This window comes from Scomber japonicus, chromosome 2 (assembly GCF_027409825.1).
Source record: "Scomber japonicus isolate fScoJap1 chromosome 2, fScoJap1.pri, whole genome shotgun sequence".
NCBI classification, from domain to species: Eukaryota; Metazoa; Chordata; class Actinopteri; order Scombriformes; family Scombridae; genus Scomber; species Scomber japonicus.
This window is the reverse complement of record NC_070579.1, coordinates 3,211,713-3,229,496: the sequence shown is the minus strand read 5'-3', so window position 1 is coordinate 3,229,496 and position 17,784 is coordinate 3,211,713. Positions and strand designations below refer to the sequence as shown.

Genomic DNA, 17,784 nt, shown 5'->3' with positions numbered 1-17,784 from the left:
TTAATGTATTATTGTCCATTTGTCCATTTCCTATTGTGTTATGTATTTTATTATTTTATTATTTATTTTCTCTGCATAAGAATAATGGCTATTACCACAGAGACGATGAGAGTAATATGAGTACAGCGCCCTCTGTTGGTGCGCCCTGAACTCAGCAGTCTGTGAATGCCGTCTCTGTGGTAGGTGCACATTTTATCAGCTCCGTAAAAATGGAGATATTAACCTTGTTTTATGGCTAAAAGTGAGTGTCTGTATCTTATGCTGTATGTCAGTATTATCAGTGTTTTGAATTGTTTAAGTCGGGGTGTTGAGTGCACCACGTTATCGGTGGTTTGCTAGCTAAGCTCTGTATGCAAATAAATAGTAGGCCTATGGAGTAGCTGCTAGCTAGCACCACGTCAAACTTACCTTATTTTATGTTATTTTTATTTTAGCATTTTTGAGAAGTTCATGTGAGAGACTGACTGTGGGATATCACTCCTTTTACCATCAGAATAAATGGCAGGTTGATGCCGAAAGTGACGGTGGTGCTTCTTCCATAACATAACGCAACAGAGATGGAGTACACAACCGCCACATCAACACGAACTTTATCAACTCAGCTGTGTTTCATAAAGGTAGGATGTACTGCAGGGCCTCTGTAGTTTGAAGTAGATTGGTTTAAAGAGTATAGGTGTGCCTAATATACTTGCAACTGAGTGTAGTTTCCAAATCTGTTCAGTGCTACATGGAAGTGCATATTATACTTAATTACACAAAGCTGGAATTTAGAGCTGGAAATTAAGAAAAAAACAACATAGTCGTAGAATATATTGAGCTAAAGTAGGAGCAGATTATTCAACTAATCTTGTTTTGTATTTAAGTATGTCTTAATTAAGATTGAGCTCTGCCATCTATATCCCACTGAGATGTTATTTAAAGTATTCAAAGTCCAAATGAAACAGCTTTTTGACATTTTTAATTTTCAAATTGTATGTTTTTTGTTTCCAATTCTTACTGTTAAATGTTTGTTTTATGTAAAGCACATTGCGTTGCCATCAGGTATGAAATGCACCATATAAATAAAGATGCCTTGCCATGCCTATCTAACTTCCATATTGTCACGTGTTGATGAGTGAAACAGGATAGACAGATTGTGATAACAGAGATCTGTAAGAAAATGATCCTACTTCTCACTTCATTCATTACCTCAGTAAATAGTTTCCTAATGACTTTATGGTCTCAGTCACTAGTTTCATGTGAACACAATGTTCATTTTTGAAACTATTGTCTGATTTAATTAAAATTTAATGATAAATCTGCGTATGCTTTAGTGCATGGCGACATTGTATTGATAGGTTGTTACCATGGCCACAACATTGGTTAGGTAACATAAAAGAAAGTTAATTGTAACATTTTAGTCACCTAAAAAAGTCTTGTTTAGTGTTTAGTTAAAGTAAAGGACCCTCTGAAGAGTCAGCTGTTGAGTTTTTTTGGCAAGTACATTTTATTCATATCCATAAAGTAAACTTCCTGTTAAAGAAAAAGCAATCCACACACCACCTTCTCTGTTCAGCTTTATTTCCAGAGAATAATATTACAACACATTGCTTATATTTAGTCTGGCTATAAAACAGGTGTTTAAATAAAATATAGTATTTACAATCTTCAGTGTGTCAGCTGATCAGTGGTTCAGATGTTTCTATGACTTCTTTGTGTTGGTTGGCTGACTGATGTTTGACAAATCTCCAAACGACACAGTGGCTGAGCCTCGCTTCGCTGGTTTGGCCTGATGAGAAAAAAAAAAACATTTAATGGATTAATGAACAACAGTTACACTGATAGACCTGATTTGATATTTCTTTCCTGTTTCGGGGTTATTTGGAATGACCGACTGTTGTGAACTCTGGGAATCATTACTTGGCACCAAAATTGGAGATAAAGATAAAATAAATAAGACTTTGTTGAACACACAACTCTGTTTGTTGTAGGAGAACGTCCGTCTCACCTGTGATTCATGAGGCTTCCAGCCAATCATGTAGAGGATCTCAAAGGTGGCAGGGATGGACCCGTCCTTGTTTCCATACATCTCTGAAACACACAGAGACAAAGTTTAACAAAATAACAACAAAGCAAAACCACTGAACATGCCAACGAGTCCTGACAGCAACAAGAAAGATCACTGCTGACCTGAATGTTTATGATAAAGTGGATCTATAGTGGATCTATTTGCCCTCTTCACCATCCGACTGTTATACAAACCAGACAGGCTACTCTGCTGGACACCTGTAACTTTGCTGCTGTATTCTTGGATGTGATATTTAGACTGCCATACCAACAGATGTGGCAAAATGATCAAATTGATTTTATATAGAGTCATCAGGGACCTGTCAACATGAAACCTGTTGAACTCTGCTGCAAACTGTTTCAGTGTTCTGATCTAAAGCAAAGAAACAAGTAAGGTTGTACATAATGAAAAATATAGACATTGCATCTGCATGAGGTTAAATTAAAATCATCTTTCAGTTGTTAACTGTTTGTCATCTCATTTTGTATTTGTAAAAAGAAACTGGAAAATGGTTTAAAGAAGTTAAATGTATGTTTGGAGATCACTAACTGTGGCTGTTTGAAGAAAAACCTCAAAAAAACTTCATATGCACATTATTAAGCTGAGCAACAATATAAGTCAATAACATAATAAAAGTCTTGAATATCCAATAAATTAAACTTATTTATGTTATTGGCTCCAGTTATTACATTTGAAAAGGATTTTTTTTTTTACCAGGCTGCAAAAGTCATTATGTTATAGGTTTAGGATTTTTATTAAGTTATTGGCTTATTACATTAAAAACAGGCAAAATGATTACTAATATGCTGTTATTACGTTATTGGCTTCTACAACTCCTTTTCACATGTCTAACTCCTCGTGCATATTAGGTGCAGAACAACCTTTGCTCCATGATATTTCACAATAATGCTGTCAATCAGAGGGGAAAAAAATCCCACATACAGAGCCGGAGCAAGAGGAGGAGCAACACTGAAAAAACCAGACAGACAGCTTCAACGTCACTCTGCAGAAATGAAACTTAACATTAATCAGAGTGACAGCAGAGCTGCAGTCGAGTCTCTCCACTTCTGTCCAAATATAAATGAAACTGAGTTCATCAAGTCTTTCTCAACAACACAGCAGAGTCTCTGCCAAACACTGGTGAGTACAACTGATCATATTAAATGTTTCAACAACCAGCTTTAACACAGGAGACAGGAAGTTCATCTCTTTTCATTTCATACTGACACTTGTGAGATTGTTTACAGTATAACTGCAGCTGCTTTTACAGACTCAGTAAAAAACACTTTAAGTGTTTTTAAGTCTCTGTCAGTTCTCAGGACTTTTGTAAAGTGTAACTGAACCTCTGTGGTTTGGAGTTTAGCTTCACTGCTATTTCCTGATCTTTGACTATTTACTGATCACTTCCTACAGACACATTCTGTTTCCTGTAGCTGTTTCACATTAAAAGCTTTTCACCGGTACACCAGCAGGACACTTTTATTGTGAAGCAGCAACAGGAAATAAAATGTGTTTTGTCACCAAGTTAGCAAAAGCTTTGTTAGCAGTGAGATTCTTCAATAATAATTCTTCTCTACAACAAGATATGAACATATTCTGTGATATTTTATCAGTGGATCAGATTGTATTGAGTAATAGTAAAAGCACAAACAGCCACAATGAGCTGTTAGATAAAGAGCTGCAGATGAGTAAAATGATTGAGGTTGTTTACAGCATATTTTATTAAAAGTTTTACTTTATATCATGCTATAATAAATGGAACAGTAAACAAATGGCTTTTTTAAAAACAAAATGAAGAATGTCTTTCTCTTCTTTCACTCTACATGTGTAGATATGTCTGCTGCCAGCTGTCTGCTATCTGAAGATCAGTTTCTGTGCTCCATCTGTCTGGATGTGTTCACTGATCCAGTCAGCACACCATGTGGACACAACTTCTGCAAAAACTGCATCAATGAACACTGGAACAGTGATGACCAGTACCTGTGTCCACTGTGTAAAGAAATGTTCAACACAAGACCTGACTTGAGGGTCAATACATTACTCTCTGAGATGGTTTCTCAGTTCAGACAGGAAGCTCAACAGAAAGCCAGCAGCAGCAGCTCAGAGCAACAAGCTGCCAAACCAGGAGAAGTTCCCTGTGACGTCTGTACTGGAACCAAACTGAAGGCCCTGAAGTCCTGTCTGGTGTGTCTGACCTCCTACTGTAAGACTCACCTGGAGCCTCATCTGACAAAGTCAGGACTGAAAAGACATCAGCTGATCGATCCTGTGAAGAACCTGGAAGACAGGATGTGTATGAAGCACGATAAACCTCTGGAGCTGTTCTGTAAGACCGACCAGACATGTGTCTGCATGCTCTGCTCTGTTTTAGACCACAAGACACATGAGTTTGTTCCTCTGAAAGAAGAATATGAAGGAAAGAAGGCAGAGCTGGGGAAGACAGAGGCTGAAATTCAGGAGATGATCCAGAAGAGACAACTGAAGATTCAAGAGATCAAACACTCAGTTGACCTCAGTAAGGAAGCTGCAGACAGAGAGAAAGCAGAAGGTGTTCAGGTCTTCACCGCTCTGAAGGAGTCTGTTGAGAGAAGCCTGAATGAGCTCATTGAGACGATTGAAGAGAAGCAAAGAACAACAGAGAAACAGGCTGAAGACTTCATCAAAGAGCTGGAACAGGAAATCTCTGAGCTGAAGAAGAGAAGCTCTGAGGTGGAGAAGCTCTCACACTCTGAAGACCACGTCCACCTCCTCCAAAACTTCCCTTCCCTGAAAGCTGCTCCACCCACCAAAGACTGGACACAGGTCAGCGTCCGTCCATCATATGAGGGGACTGTGATGAAAGCTGTGGCTCAGCTGGAGGAGACGCTCAGTAAACAGATGAAGAAGCTGTTTGAGGCTGAGCTGAAGAGGGTCCAGCAGTATGCAGTGGATGTGAGTCTTGATCTTGATACAGCACATCCTGAACTCATCCTGTCTGCTGATCGGAAACAAGTAAATGATAGTGATGTGATGAAGAAACTCCCAGACAACCCAAAGAGATTTTCTGTAAATCCCTGTGTTTTAGGAAAGCAGAGTTTGTCTTCAGGCAGATTTTACTTTGAGGTTCAAGTTAAAGAGAAGACTAAATGGGATTTAGGAGTGGCCAGAGAGTCGATCAACAGGAAGGGAAACATCCCACTGAGTCCTAAGAATGGTTACTGGACTATATGTTTGAGAAATGAAAATGAGTACAGAGCTCTTGCTGGGCCTTCAGTCCGTCTCTCTCTGAAGTCTCAGCCTCAGAAGGTGGGGGTGTTTGTGGATTATGAGGAGGGTCTGGTCTCCTTTTATGACGTAGATGCTGCAGCTCTTATCTACTCCTTTACTGGCTGCTCCTTCACTGAGAAACTCTACCCATACTTCAGTCCCTGTAATAATGATGGTGGTAAAAACTCTGCTCCTCTCATCATCTGTCCTGTCAATCAAACTGAATAATCACTTGACATTATTTCTTGTAATTTACAGGAGCAAATATACACATTCATTGACTCATACGGTTCACTTTTTAAATTAAGAATAAAGAACTTATTACAAGATTTTATGTATCTCGTTACAGGTAAGATCTCTTTTTTAAATTTAAAACTATCAAAACTTCTGATTAAATTCACACAACTTTGTTCCCACTTCAAGCTAAATTCAAAGTTTACAAAGAAACCAAAATCTCAGTTTAACTATTGTTTGTTAAAAAAAAAAAAAAGAAAAAAAGTTTAACTGCTATTCTCTGCTTTGTATGATAGAAACAGAATATTTTTAGGTGTTGGAACATTTTTACTAATTTTTGACCTTCAATAGAGAAAAAAACAGTTAAAAAGATTTCAAAGATGTTAATTTTAATTGAAATAATAAATAGCTGCAGCACTACTTGATTAATAGAATACATGTTTATGTATATTCTCTATATTTGAGGTTGGGTTTGGTGTTGGCCACTTTGCCATTTTCTGTTTGAATACTGATGAGATTGATTACGATGTAAAGAAATCTGTAAATATGTGATTGTAAAGAAACCAACAGTAAACTAAACTAGGTGTGTAGTTTTAATGTGATGCTTTAACAACATGACCTGAGTAAGCAGTGACTTGTTGAACACCAAACACTAAAAATAAAGCCTGGTTTACAGAGAAGCTGTGTTTGTGTTTCTGTTACAGTTCATTAACAATCACTAATGTTTTTACTGCTTTATTTAACATACACTTATGATACCGCTTTGTATCATCATAGCTAGCTGTTTTTTCTCTCATTTGAAACTTACCTTTATAAATAGCTGCTGCTGCTAATATGGTGTCTCTGTGCAACAGTGACCTCCGGTTCCAAGCACAGTTACTCTCGCCCATACCTGCAGAGAACAGAAGTGAAAGTTCATAAAGGTTTACCAATCATGTTCAACAAAGTGATAAAGCATGTTTTAGGGCACAGTTACAGTGTGTACATTGGTTGGGTAATGTAGACATGGTTGCATGCCCCTTTTCCACCAAAGCAGTTCCAGTGCTGGTTCTGGGCCAGTGCTTGATTTGGAACCGGTTTTCCTGTTTCTACAGACAAAAAAAAAAACGCACCAGTTCTTTGCTGGACTAGAAGAACCAACCGCTTATGTTAGGGGGCGGGGTTATTGAGACCAACCACAACAAACAAGACTGCATTGTGGTGAATAGATAAGGAGTGAATTATCCCTTCAATATTTGACTGATGGTGAAATTCAGACACGTTTGCGTTGTGAGTTAGCTGTGATCTGCCGGCTAACGTTAGCTTACAACAAAGGCTAACGTCACCATCTCAATCCTGTTAAGCAGCACAAATACATTGTATCTGCTGTGTTTGGATGCCAATGAAGCCTCGTAGAGCAACAGCTGTGCAAACGCGTAGTCTGCCATCGTTGTTGTTGCTTCGAAGTTGGTGTGAGTCTTTATGGGAAAGCAGCAACGTAACTGACGAATATACAATGATGTAACGACGTGGCTCCCTAAGCACCGAGCAGTGGAAAAGCAAATTGGTTCTCAGCTGGTTCACTGTTGAACCGACTGTGAATCAGCACCAGCACCAGAACTGCTTTTGTGGAAAAGGGGTAGCAGAGGCTCTCAGAGGGGCCAATGTATACACAGTCCAAATCTTATAAACCAGTGGTGAGCCCAAAAACGAATGTACCACTGAGCAACCTCTGTCCAGTGTGCAACAGGTGCAATTAATAACATGAATTATGACTTAACCCCATGTAGTTTGATATAGATAGATAGAATAGATCCTTTATTGTCATTGTCACCAGTACAGTGTAATGCACTTCATGAGTATAGTGTATGATGGTTCACCAGTAAAGCTTTTTTATGGCACTTTGATGGAATTCAGATATAATTAATGTTATCAGTTCCATCTGTTTAATTCCTGAAATGACAAGTCAAAAAGTCTGCAGTGAAAAAGGCTTCTTATACACTGATTTACATTATTTGCCTGACAAGCCTTGTTTGAATTGTCCCAAAGTGGCCACCGTAGAGTGTAAACTTGGCACTATAAGGTGGAACAGATTAAAAGCTTTGAGATCCAGCTGGACGGAAGCCCTGAGGACTTAAATTCAGATACTTAACGACTGGTTTTAAGTTGTGAAACTGAGTCACACGTTGACACTGAGTATTTTCTACCTTGTAAGTCGGTCATGACTTCAATGATTCCTGGATAGTGAACCTGAACTTCATCAACATCCTGGAACAGACAGACAGAGAGAGAAAGCCGAGTTTGTATTTGATGAATCTGAAAATGGATTAAAGACATTTCTAATATCTCCAAAAACACACACTACTCATCTTTGTGTATTCTGGGTCACATTAAGATAAATCATCTCATTTCTGGCAAAAATTACTTTTCAGTTCTCTCAAATGTAAAAATGGGTCAAATTAGACCCTGAACAGTGTGTAAGGGGTAAGACTTTTTAAGACCCAGCAGAAAAACCCTGTTGAAAGCATCTAAGTCATTTCCACTGCAGCGTCGGTGTGATTCTCACCACAGTGAGCAGGGTGAAGCCGGACTGGCCCAGCAGGTTGCCCAGGTCGGTGACGGCAGTGTAGGGGGAGACGTGGGGGGAAAACCCTCCTTCCCTCTCCGTCTCAGCCAGCTGGAGGGAACAGCGCAGCTCGTACAGCGTTTCCCCGCCAACCATCGCTCCGATAAACACGCCGTCCGGCTTCAGCACCTGATGGATCTGAGAGGACGAGGCAAATAGAGCATGAATACTGAGCATGCTGAGGTTTGTGTTTATTCTATTGTTTCAATCATGCACTTAACACTCAATGTTTCTATTTATTCATATTTTCCTTTCATGGATTTGTGTACTGCATTATGTGTGTATGTGTGTTGCCACTGTGATGAGCCCCCTACTTATACAATGAAAGTAAAGGCATATTCTATTCTAACATCCGGTGAAGGGTTATTAAGGGGTTAATTTGCACTTTAACTACTCATTAGATAAACAGAGATAAACTCTATTAATGGGGATAAAGGGGAAGTTACAGCAGCTACCTCACAATCTTCACAAAAACTAATTAAATAGGTGAAAAAGGCATTATTAAAAGTAAAAATGATGAAAGAAACAAGAATTTGATTATTAAAAAAAGACTGGTATCATTGTAAAATACTGTTGGTGGCTTGTAAAAAAGCTCTAACAAAGTGCTGGTGTAAGTCTCCAAGCCTTAACCAATGGATGGACAGAGTGAAGGAAATATATATAATGGAAAAGATTACTTTTTTCTCTCAGAAGTAGAGGAGCGACCTTTCCCAGCAAAAATGGACTGCTTTTATCAAAACAATAGAGGACGCTACACATTAACAATTAAAGACATCGGACATTATATATGATAAGCTTGTTTTGATATGAAAGAAACAGACACTCCAAATATTAAAAAAAGGTAAAAACCAGGAAATTTAATACTAAAGTCTTTATTGTAGGAGCCAAATCATTGAAACGCTGACATGTTTCAACCACTTTAGTCTTCATAGGAGCTTTAAAACAGATAAAACTGGTTTGGCTTCGTCTATAAAGCAGCAACAGCCAATGAGAAGCAATCACATGACAGAAATATATACATGTCCATCATAAATAGTAAATAAGCAGTAATAAGTGTACATGGCTGTTTATATATAGTCGTATTATATATATGTGTGTGTTATCTCACCTGTCTCAGAGCTCCAGGTAAATCATTAATCCAGTGCAGACTGAGAGAAGAGAAGGAAACATTAAATTAGGGCTGGTGGGCAATATATTGAAATGATATCGATATCATGATATAAGACTAGATATCGTCTTTTAGATTTAGGATATCGTAATATCACGATATGTCATCAGAGTCGTCTTTTCCTGCTTTTAAATGATGTATTACAGTAAAATCTCTAATTTTCTGAACTTACTAAACTGTTCTAGATGTTCTGGTATTAACCTTTTACCCACTCTGTCATTATATCCACGTTACTGATGATTGTTTATCAAAGATTTCATAGTGTAAATATTTAGTGAAAGCATCCGGCCCACTTTCCTTCCTGTGTTCTTTTCCTTCCATCTGTCTTCCACTCCTTCCTTCCTCCCATCTTTTCTTGCTTCCTTTCTTCCTTGCCTCCATCTTTCCTTCCTGTCTTCTCTTCCTTCCTTCCTTCTGTCCTTTCTTTCTTTCTTTCCTGTCCTTCTCTTCTTCCAGCTATCTTTCCTTCCTTCCTTTCTTGCCTCCATCTTTCCTCCCTGTCTTCTCTTCCTTCCTTCCTTCCGTCCTTTCTTTCTTTCCTGTCCTTCTTTTCTTCCAGTTGTCTTTCCTTCCTTCCTTCCTTCCTTCCTTCCATCCATCCATCCATCCATCCTTCCTTCCTTCCTACCGTCTTTTTAATGGACCGGCCCACATAAGACCAAACTGTATGTGGCCCTTGAATGAGTTTGACCCTCCTGCTCTAAAGTGAGTCTACACTACACACCTGCTGGTATCAGGATCACTTTAAGGGTTCTTGGATTGGTGCTGGTATCATAAATTAGAGCTAAAGTGTTCCTAATATCTGTTGAACCACGTTAACCTCCTCGGTGGTAAAATGTGCAGCAGGTTGAGATGAAGTTGAAACGTTTCATCACCTCAAGCTGCTCATCACCAGGTCGAATGTGTTCTCTGGAAAAGGTAAAAACTCCTCGTCAGCCAGGAAGCACTGTGTCGGGATCTCGCTCGGTCTTCTGTGTTTCTGGAGATCAGAGACAAAAAAAGAAATCATTATAACATCAACACAACTGCAGTAACATCCAGTAAGATTTATCAATACAACTAAAATATGTCCAATAAGCCACAAAAACAAAGAACGCTTTGATATATCAGCTTGTTGAAGAGTCATTGAAGACGTCAGATAAATGAGAGGACATTAAAGTACATTAACCTTCCTGTCGTCCTCCCGGGTCAAATTGACCCGTCTGTTTTGACTGTTCCTTCCTTTCTTCCTTCCATCTGTGCTTCCTCTCTCCTTCCTTCCTTCCTTCCTTCCTTCCTTCCATCTGTGCTTCCTCTCTCTTTCTTTCTTTCTTTCCTTCTCTCTTTCTTCCCTTCCTCCATCTCCCTTTCTTCCCTTCCTCCATCTCCCTTTCTTCCTTCCTTCTTTCCAATCAATCAATCTTTATTTGTATAGCGCCAAATCACAACAAAGTTATCTCAAGGCTCTTTCCACATAGAGCAGGTTCTAAACTGAACTCTTCAGGTTTTAACTTTAAAGAGACCCAACATTCCCACATGAGACACAGTGGAGAGAAAAAAACTCCCTTTTAACAGGAAGAACCCTCAGAACCAGACTCAGAGTGGGAGAACATCTGCCTCGACCGGTTGGAGTAGAGAGGAGAGAGAGGAAGGATAGAGGAGAGAGGCACAATGAAAATCAACAATGGAGCCTCCGTCCTTCCTTCCTTCTTTCTTTCCTCTGTCCTTCTTTCCTTCCTTCCTCCCTCCCTTCTAAATTCTTTCCTTCCTTACTGCTTTCCTCCGTCCTTCCTTCTTTCCTCCCTCCCTCCCTCCTACCTTCCTTCTTTCCTCCATCCTTCCATCCTTCCTCCCTTCCTTCCATCCTCCATTCCCCTTTCTTCCTTCTGTCGTTCCTTCCTTTCTCTCTCCTTCCTTCCTTCCTCCCTCCCTGCCTTCTTTCCTTTACTCCCTTCCTCCCTTGACTCGAACACAACAGGAGGGTTAATATAAGATAGAAAACTGTTTCATCATTGTACAGTTTATTATTTAACTGTTCAGCACATTTATTGATTCATTTATTGTTTAAATCACATTGTGCTTTAAAAAGGAAGGAAAATGTGTTCACTACAGACCTTTGTGCAAATTAAACTATGAGTAAATGAGTCACTGTTAAAGTAGATGGTGTATCTTTATATTGTTTATGTCAGCATGGCCTGTATGTAAAAGAACTAAAAAGTAGTTTCTCTTATGAATAAACCATCAACACAATGAGTTCACATCTTAAGTTGTTTCTTCATTGTATTGATGACTTATGCTGACTAAAGCAAAGATAGGATTACATCAGGTTTAATAAATGAAACAGGTTTTATTCAACATGGATTATTTAGTTAAGATAAAATCCGGTGACGTTACAAAATCTACTTATTTTTTTGGACTTGACCTAAAATTTAAAAAGCAGCTGTTTCACTCATATTTATAAGTTGAAACAAAAAGTTAAATAACCTATTATATACAAGATAAGATCAGATAAGGTAAGATATTGCACAGTTGAACTGAAATACTGATATTAGACAGCAGTTTGTGAAATAGTCCAGGTTGGCAGTGGCTCCTTCACACTTTATATACTTTATATCTTAATGTTGATTTGATGTGATAGTTTTCATGATGAACTCACCAGAGTCGTCTCTGAGATGTCTGTCAGGAACAAACGCTCCACAACTTCCTAAAACACCAGCAGATAAAAAACATTAATGATTTGTTGCTCATCTCAACAACAAGACAATTTAAAGTACTTTACATTAAAACATAAACACCATTAAATTAAGTTAACATTCGTTTCGTCCTCCCGGGTCAAATTGACCCCGTCTGGTTCGACTGTTCCTTCTTTCCTCCCTTCCTTCTTTCCTCCCTCCCTTCCTTCCTCCCTCCCTCCCTCCTTTCCTTCCTTTCTTCTCTCCTTCCTTCCTTCTTCCTCACTCCCTCCCTTCCCATCTGTCCTTCCTTCCTTTCCTTCTTCCCTTCCTTCTGGTTCAACTGTTCCCTCTTTCCTTCCTTCCTTCCTTCTCCGTCCCTGTCTTCCTTCCTTCCCCCCTCCCTCCCTCTTTTCCATCCATCCATCCACCCTTCCTTCCTTCCTTCCCCCCTCCCTCCCTCCTTTCCTTCCTTCCTCCCTCCTTTCCTTCCTTCTTCCTCCCTCCCTTCCTTGACTCGAGGACAACAGGAAGGTTAAAATAGAGTGGGACAGATAAAGTTACAGTGCAGTTTGAGATATTAACACTAAAATCTGGATTTAATAAAAAGCAGCAAAGGCTCACTGTAAATCATTTCAAGTGTCTGACTCAGTAAATTAGATTACAGCCAATAAGAACTGAATCATTTCATCTTAAGTACTTCAGATATTCAGACTGTACTTTGCTTAAATGCTCAGCGATGTGACTCTTTCCCCCCCCGATGTCCAACGCCAGAGGAAACGTGCTGAGGAGACAGGAAGAAGGAAAGCAGCGTTAGAGCAGAGCGTGTTAACCTTCGTTTTAAAACGTAGAAGCAGCTCGAACGTCATGAACTCACCGAGCAACGTCGTAAACCCGATCAGCCACCTGACTGCCGACCTGCAGAGAAACACAACACAGAATCAGACTCTGAGAAACCAGAGAGTTTATCTAAGTGTACTACGAGTATACTTATTTTATACTAAAACTGAGGCAGTATACTTGAAGTTTACTTTTTATATATTATATTTTATATACTTAAGAATAGTACAGTGACGTATACTTGGCTTATACCGAAAAGTATAAAGAAAAGTCTATGACGAAGTACATTAACCCTTCTGTTGTCCTCGAGTCAAGGAAGTAAGGAAGGAAGGGAGGAAGGAAGGAAGGAAGAAAGGAAGGAAGGAAAGGAGGGAGGAAGGAAGGAAGGACAGAAGGGAGGAAGAAAGAAAGAAGGAAGGAAAGGATGGAAGGGAAGAAGAAGGAAGGAAGGAAGGATGGAAGGAAGGAAGAAAGGATGAAAGGGAGGAAGAAGGAAGGAAAGGATGGATGGACATAGGAAAGAAGGAAGGAAGAAAGGATGAAAGGGAGGAAGGAAGGAAGGAAGGAAGAAGGAGGGAAGGGAGGGAGGGAGGAAGGATAGAAGGGAGGAAGAAAGAAAGAAGGAAGGAAAGAATGGAAGGGAGGAAGAAAGAAAGAAGGATGGAAGGAAGGAAGGATGGAAGGAAGGAAGGATGGAAGGGAAGAAGAAGGAAGGAAGGAAGGATAGAAGGGAGGAAGAAAGAAAGAAGGATGGAAGGAAGGAAGGATGGAAGGGAAGAAGAAGGAAGGAAGGAAGGATAGAAGGGAGGAAGAAAAAAAGAAGGAAGGAAGGAAGGAACAGTCAAAACAGACGGGATCAATTTGACCCGGGAGGACGACAGGAAGGTTAATACTAAGACTTATACTTCTACTTTAATACTAAAAAGCTTATACTTGTACTTTAGTATACTTTTTACTTCTTTCTGCCACAAAGTACTAATACTTAGTATATCTTGATCCAAGTCATTGACTCATGCTGACATTTCATTTAGCAGAATATAAATGTTTTTAGCTTTGAGGTATTACCCCTGTTATAAACTTATATGTTCAACATTCATCATCTAGTATAGAACTAGTACAATGACACTATATAGAAGAGTGGACTTGTGCTATACTTTAAGTATACTTTAATAAACTAACATGTGGACTAGAAGTATAAACCTAGTACACTAGTAGTATATAGATGAGTGGACTTGTTGTATACTTGAAAGTCTCTCTCTCTCTCTCTCTCTCTCTCTCTCTCTCTCTCTCTCTCTCTCTCTCTCTCTCTCTCTCTCTCTCTCTCTCTCTCTCTCTCTCTCTCTCTCTCTCTCTCTCTCTCTCTCTCTCTCTCTCTCACCTCGTCTCTCAGGTAGTCAAACTGTTGGCCGTCCTGCAGAGCTGCTGCCCAGTTCTTCTGCTTCCTCTTCATGGTCCGATCAAACACATTCATGGTTCCTCTGCTGGAGTTATTCATTCCTCTGTGAGGCTGACAGCTCGGCCATGCATGCAGTCGACAGCTCGGCCATGCATGCAGTCGACAGCTCGGCCATGCATGCAGTCTGCAGCTCCTCCAGACTGCAGCAGCTGCAGGAGCAGAGCTGCTGGTCTGCAGCCTCTGCAGGACTCTGCCACACACTCTGCTGCTCATAGTGCTGCTGTAGAGAGCAGATCAACAGGTCAACAGGTCAGCTGTGGGATAAAACGCAGATACTTTAACATCTGAGCGTTGTACAACATCTGAGTGTGCTTCTTCCTGTCCTCCACACTGAATGACCTCAGGAGAGAGCAGGCTGGAAACTGTGGAGCTGGATTATTAAAGGCTGAATGGAAACTACGGAACTGGATCACAGTCTGGACCTGGACTGAACATGTTAAAATATTTCAATATGAATATATAAACCACTATTACTGCTACTGTTGTGATTTACCACTACTAATACAAATTATAATAAAGTATAATAAAAGTGAGGCAAAAATAGTGTTTTAAATGATGTTAAATTAACATATTCTCCCATTTGAGATGCTGGAGTCACATTATGATCTGCACTGTTGCATAAATGACTCCAGCAATTAAAAGGTTTATTTAAAAAAAATAGCTGACAGTTAAATAATCAATGATTGAAATGAAAATCTTGTTATATTATCCATTGTGTCAAATCTGCATCTGAAAAGTAACTAAAGCTGTTAAATAAATGTAGTGGAGTAGAAAGTACAATATTTCCCTCTGAGATTTAGAAAGTAGCATCACATGGAAATACTACAGTAAAGTACTAGTACCTCTAAATGTACTACAGTACAGTACTACTACCTCAAACTGTACTACAGTAAAATACAAGTACCTCAAACGGCACTACAGTAAAGTCCAAGTACCTCAAACTGTACTACAGTAAAATACAAGTACCTCAAACTATACTACAGTAAAATACTAGTACCTCAAACGGTACTACAGTAAAGTACAAGTACCTCAAACTATACTACAGTAAAATACAAGTACCTCAAACTATACTACAGTAAAGTACAAGTACCTCAAACTGTTCTACAGTAAAATACAAGTACCTCAAACCTACAGTAACTGAACAAATGTACTTAGTTATTTTTTCACTACCTAATATTAAGAGTATTGACTGAAAAAAAGCTCATATTTGTCTACAGATGAATTCTCCATGCGCGTTTTTCTATGTTTGTCCCATTCCGCTCTCCGTATACAGAAAGGGGCGGGAGACGCATGAGGTCACTGAGGAGTTGCATGCCGGGTAAACACGTGGACCAGGAGAGCTGAGAGGTTTGGGTAAATATCTTAACATTTAACATTAACACGTTTTAAAATATTTAAAATGTTTAAACTCATTATTATTGTGTCGTAAAGTTGGAGCATGCGCAGTGTGTGCTGCTGTCTGGGGTCCGCGCGGTTTCTGTTGTTTATGGCGCGGTTTTATTTACATGTTGACATCTCACGAGACACACACACACTTTATAACAGTGTAGATTTAAACTTTAGTGTCTTTAAACCATTAACCAGGAGACTAAATGAGCATTAGGTGTGTTTGTGTTGCTGTAATCTTCCCGTTCATACTGAATATAATATATAATTCATCTTCTAACTCTACATAATGAACCAAATTAAAGTGTAATCCCAACATGAAGAGTCTCTGTAAGGTTCCTGTTGTGGATGCTGGTGGATCACCTTCAGGTTCACTATGACTCAGTGATGGAGGACTAAACCCGCAGTCCTCCTTCTGTGGAAACATGGATTTAAAAGTTGATGTGAAGCTAATATGAAGCTTCAGCGTCTGAATGAGTCAAATCTTCATCTTCTATGTTTCAACGTTACAGTGTTTTTAGTAGCAAAGTCTTTTTGTTACTATACTTCCACCACAGAGAAACAGGAAACACTAAGAGGAGATATGATGCTAATAAGACTGTAAATACTACTACTACTATTATTACAACTATTACTACTTCTATTGCTACTACTACTACAAAAAGCACTACTACTACAATTACCACTACTTATTTTACTACAAAAAGTACTACTACAACTACTCCTCTCAGTAAATGTGTCAGATATCACTTGATATGACTAACTCACACTGCTGAAGCGCAATAGAAGCTGATCAGAGACTTTAAATGACTGTGTGGATTTAGTAATGTTTTTTTTGTCCATGTTTAAAAAGACTAAAGATCAGGGGTGCGAAACATGCGGCCCGTGGGCCAGAATTGCCCCGCCGAGCGGTTCAGTCCGGCCCAGTTTCCTTCCTGTGTTCTTGTCTTTCCTTCCATCTGTCCTCCCTCCCTTTCCTCCTTCTGTCCTTCCTTCTTTCCTTCCTCCCATCTGTACTTCCTCCCTTTCCTCCTTCCGTCCTTCCTTCTTTCCTTCCTCCCATCTGTACTTCCTCCCTTTCCTCCTTCCGTCCTTCCTTCCTTCCTTCCTTCCTTCCATCTGTCCTTCTGTCCTTCCTTCCATCCTTCCTTTCTCCTTTCCACATGAGATCTAATTGGTCTGTATTTGGCTGTTGAATGTAAATTAGTTTGACTTCTTCTTTAGTTTCTGTTCTGCTTTTTATCTTTTATCGTCCACATTATTCATCCATTCATCTTATTTTCTTTCAGGCGACGTTCTTGATTTCTCGCCGCCATGTCGTCCAAAAAGAGCACCGACGAGCGCTTCCTGCGTGTTCAGAAGGACCCTCGCTTCTGGGAAATGCCCGACAGAGAGCGAAAGGTGAAGATCGACAAACGCTTCCAGTCGATGTTTCACGACAAACGCTTCAACGTGAAATACACGGTGGACAAACGAGGGAAACCCATCAACCACACCACCACCGAGGACCTGAGACGCTTCTACAAGCTGTCAGACTCAGAGGAGGAGGACGAGGAGGAGGAGGAGAGGAAGAAGAAGAAGAAGGAGGGCAAGAAGAAGAAGAAGAAGAAGCAGGAAGTGAAGGAGAGCGTGACGAAGGTTGATGAAGAGGAGGAGGAAGAGGAGGAGGAAGGAGTAACGTTGCAGAGCAGAGACGTTAAAATAGAGCGGCCTGAACGAGGAGTCAGAGTTTATGAAGAAGGTGATCATCATACATCTCCCTTCCTTCCTTCTGTCCTTCCTTCCTTCCTTCCTTCCTTCCTTCCTTCCTGTCTCCCTTCCTTCCTTCCTTCCTTCCTCCCTAGCTGCCTTCCTTCTTCCCTTCCTTTCTTCCGTCCTTCCTTCCATCCATCTGTCCTTCCTTCCTTCTTTCCATCTGTCCTTCCTTCCTTCCTTCCATCCATCTGTCCTTCCTTCTTTCCATCTGTCCTTCCTTCCTACTCCCTACCTGCCTTCCTTCTTCCCTTCCTTTCTTCCTTCCTTCCATCCATCTGTCCTCCCTTCCTTCCTTCCTTCCTTCCATCCATCTGTCCTTCCTTCCTTCCTTCCATTCATCTGTCCTTCCTTCCTTCTTTCCTTCCTTTCTGTCTCCCTTCCTTCCTTCCTCCCTTA

The 17,784-nt window shown here is 39.9% G+C and overlaps 4 protein-coding genes across 6 annotated transcripts in view; 3 read left to right on the top strand and 1 right to left on the bottom strand.

Moving 5' to 3' along the window:
• Positions 1 to 1,615: 1,615 nt before the first annotated feature.
• On the bottom strand, positions 1,616 to 14,460 carry ndufaf5 (NADH:ubiquinone oxidoreductase complex assembly factor 5). Its single transcript, XM_053338645.1, has 11 exons — positions 14,170 to 14,460; positions 12,829 to 12,869; positions 12,672 to 12,735; positions 11,936 to 11,983; positions 10,176 to 10,279; positions 9,241 to 9,280; positions 8,073 to 8,270; positions 7,714 to 7,774; positions 6,336 to 6,419; positions 1,988 to 2,070; positions 1,616 to 1,768 (listed from the first exon to the last, which is right to left on the bottom strand). The coding sequence occupies exons 1-11, from the start codon at positions 14,458 to 14,460 to the stop codon at positions 1,682 to 1,684; spliced, it is 1,101 nt and encodes a 366-aa protein (XP_053194620.1). The 3' UTR covers positions 1,616 to 1,681.
• LOC128378862 (E3 ubiquitin-protein ligase TRIM21-like) overlaps positions 3,081 to 17,784 on the top strand; it is a 109,330-nt gene continuing 94,626 nt past the window's right edge. The window contains exon 1 of the mRNA XM_053338429.1: positions 3,081 to 3,187. The gene's annotated coding sequence lies outside the window, so the exon portion shown is untranslated. The remainder of the gene's footprint in view (positions 3,188 to 17,784) is intronic.
• On the top strand, positions 3,878 to 5,563 carry LOC128376600 (E3 ubiquitin-protein ligase TRIM39-like). Of its 3 annotated transcripts, none has more exons than XM_053336430.1 (2): positions 3,881 to 4,107; positions 4,144 to 5,563. In XM_053336430.1, exons 1-2 carry the CDS (start codon positions 3,881 to 3,883, stop codon positions 5,519 to 5,521), a joined length of 1,605 nt encoding a protein of 534 aa, XP_053192405.1. In that variant the 3' UTR covers positions 5,522 to 5,563. The 3 variants fall into 3 exon arrangements, with proteins under 3 accessions (XP_053192407.1, XP_053192405.1, XP_053192406.1); XM_053336431.1 differs by having other exon boundaries at positions 3,881 to 4,562; positions 4,686 to 5,563; XM_053336432.1 differs by having other exon boundaries at positions 3,878 to 5,563.
• The window catches only part of esf1 (ESF1, nucleolar pre-rRNA processing protein, homolog (S. cerevisiae)), a 58,266-nt gene continuing 56,063 nt past the window's right edge, over positions 15,582 to 17,784 (top strand). The window contains exons 1-2 of the mRNA XM_053336381.1: positions 15,582 to 15,600; positions 16,923 to 17,374. Of these exons, the coding sequence (XP_053192356.1) occupies positions 16,948 to 17,374 (427 nt within the window). The 5' untranslated portion in view covers positions 15,582 to 15,600; positions 16,923 to 16,947. The remainder of the gene's footprint in view (positions 15,601 to 16,922; positions 17,375 to 17,784) is intronic.

Bases quoted from the DNA above. Each gene is read 5' to 3' on its own strand.
- LOC128376600 (XM_053336432.1), top strand. From the start codon at position 3,881: ATGTCTGCTGCCAGCTGTCTGCTATCTGAAGATCAGTTTCTGTGCTCC.
- ndufaf5 (XM_053338645.1), bottom strand. From the start codon at position 14,460: ATGAGCAGCAGAGTGTGTGGCAGAGTCCTGCAGAGGCTGCAGACCAGC. The intron at 9,281-10,175 runs GTGATGAAACGT...CTCTTCTCTCAG, and splicing joins CTGGTGATGAGCAGCTTGAG to TCTGCACTGGATTAATGATT. The intron at 1,769-1,987 runs GTGAGACGGACG...TTTTCTCATCAG, and splicing joins GGAAGCCTCATGAATCACAG to GCCAAACCAGCGAAGCGAGG.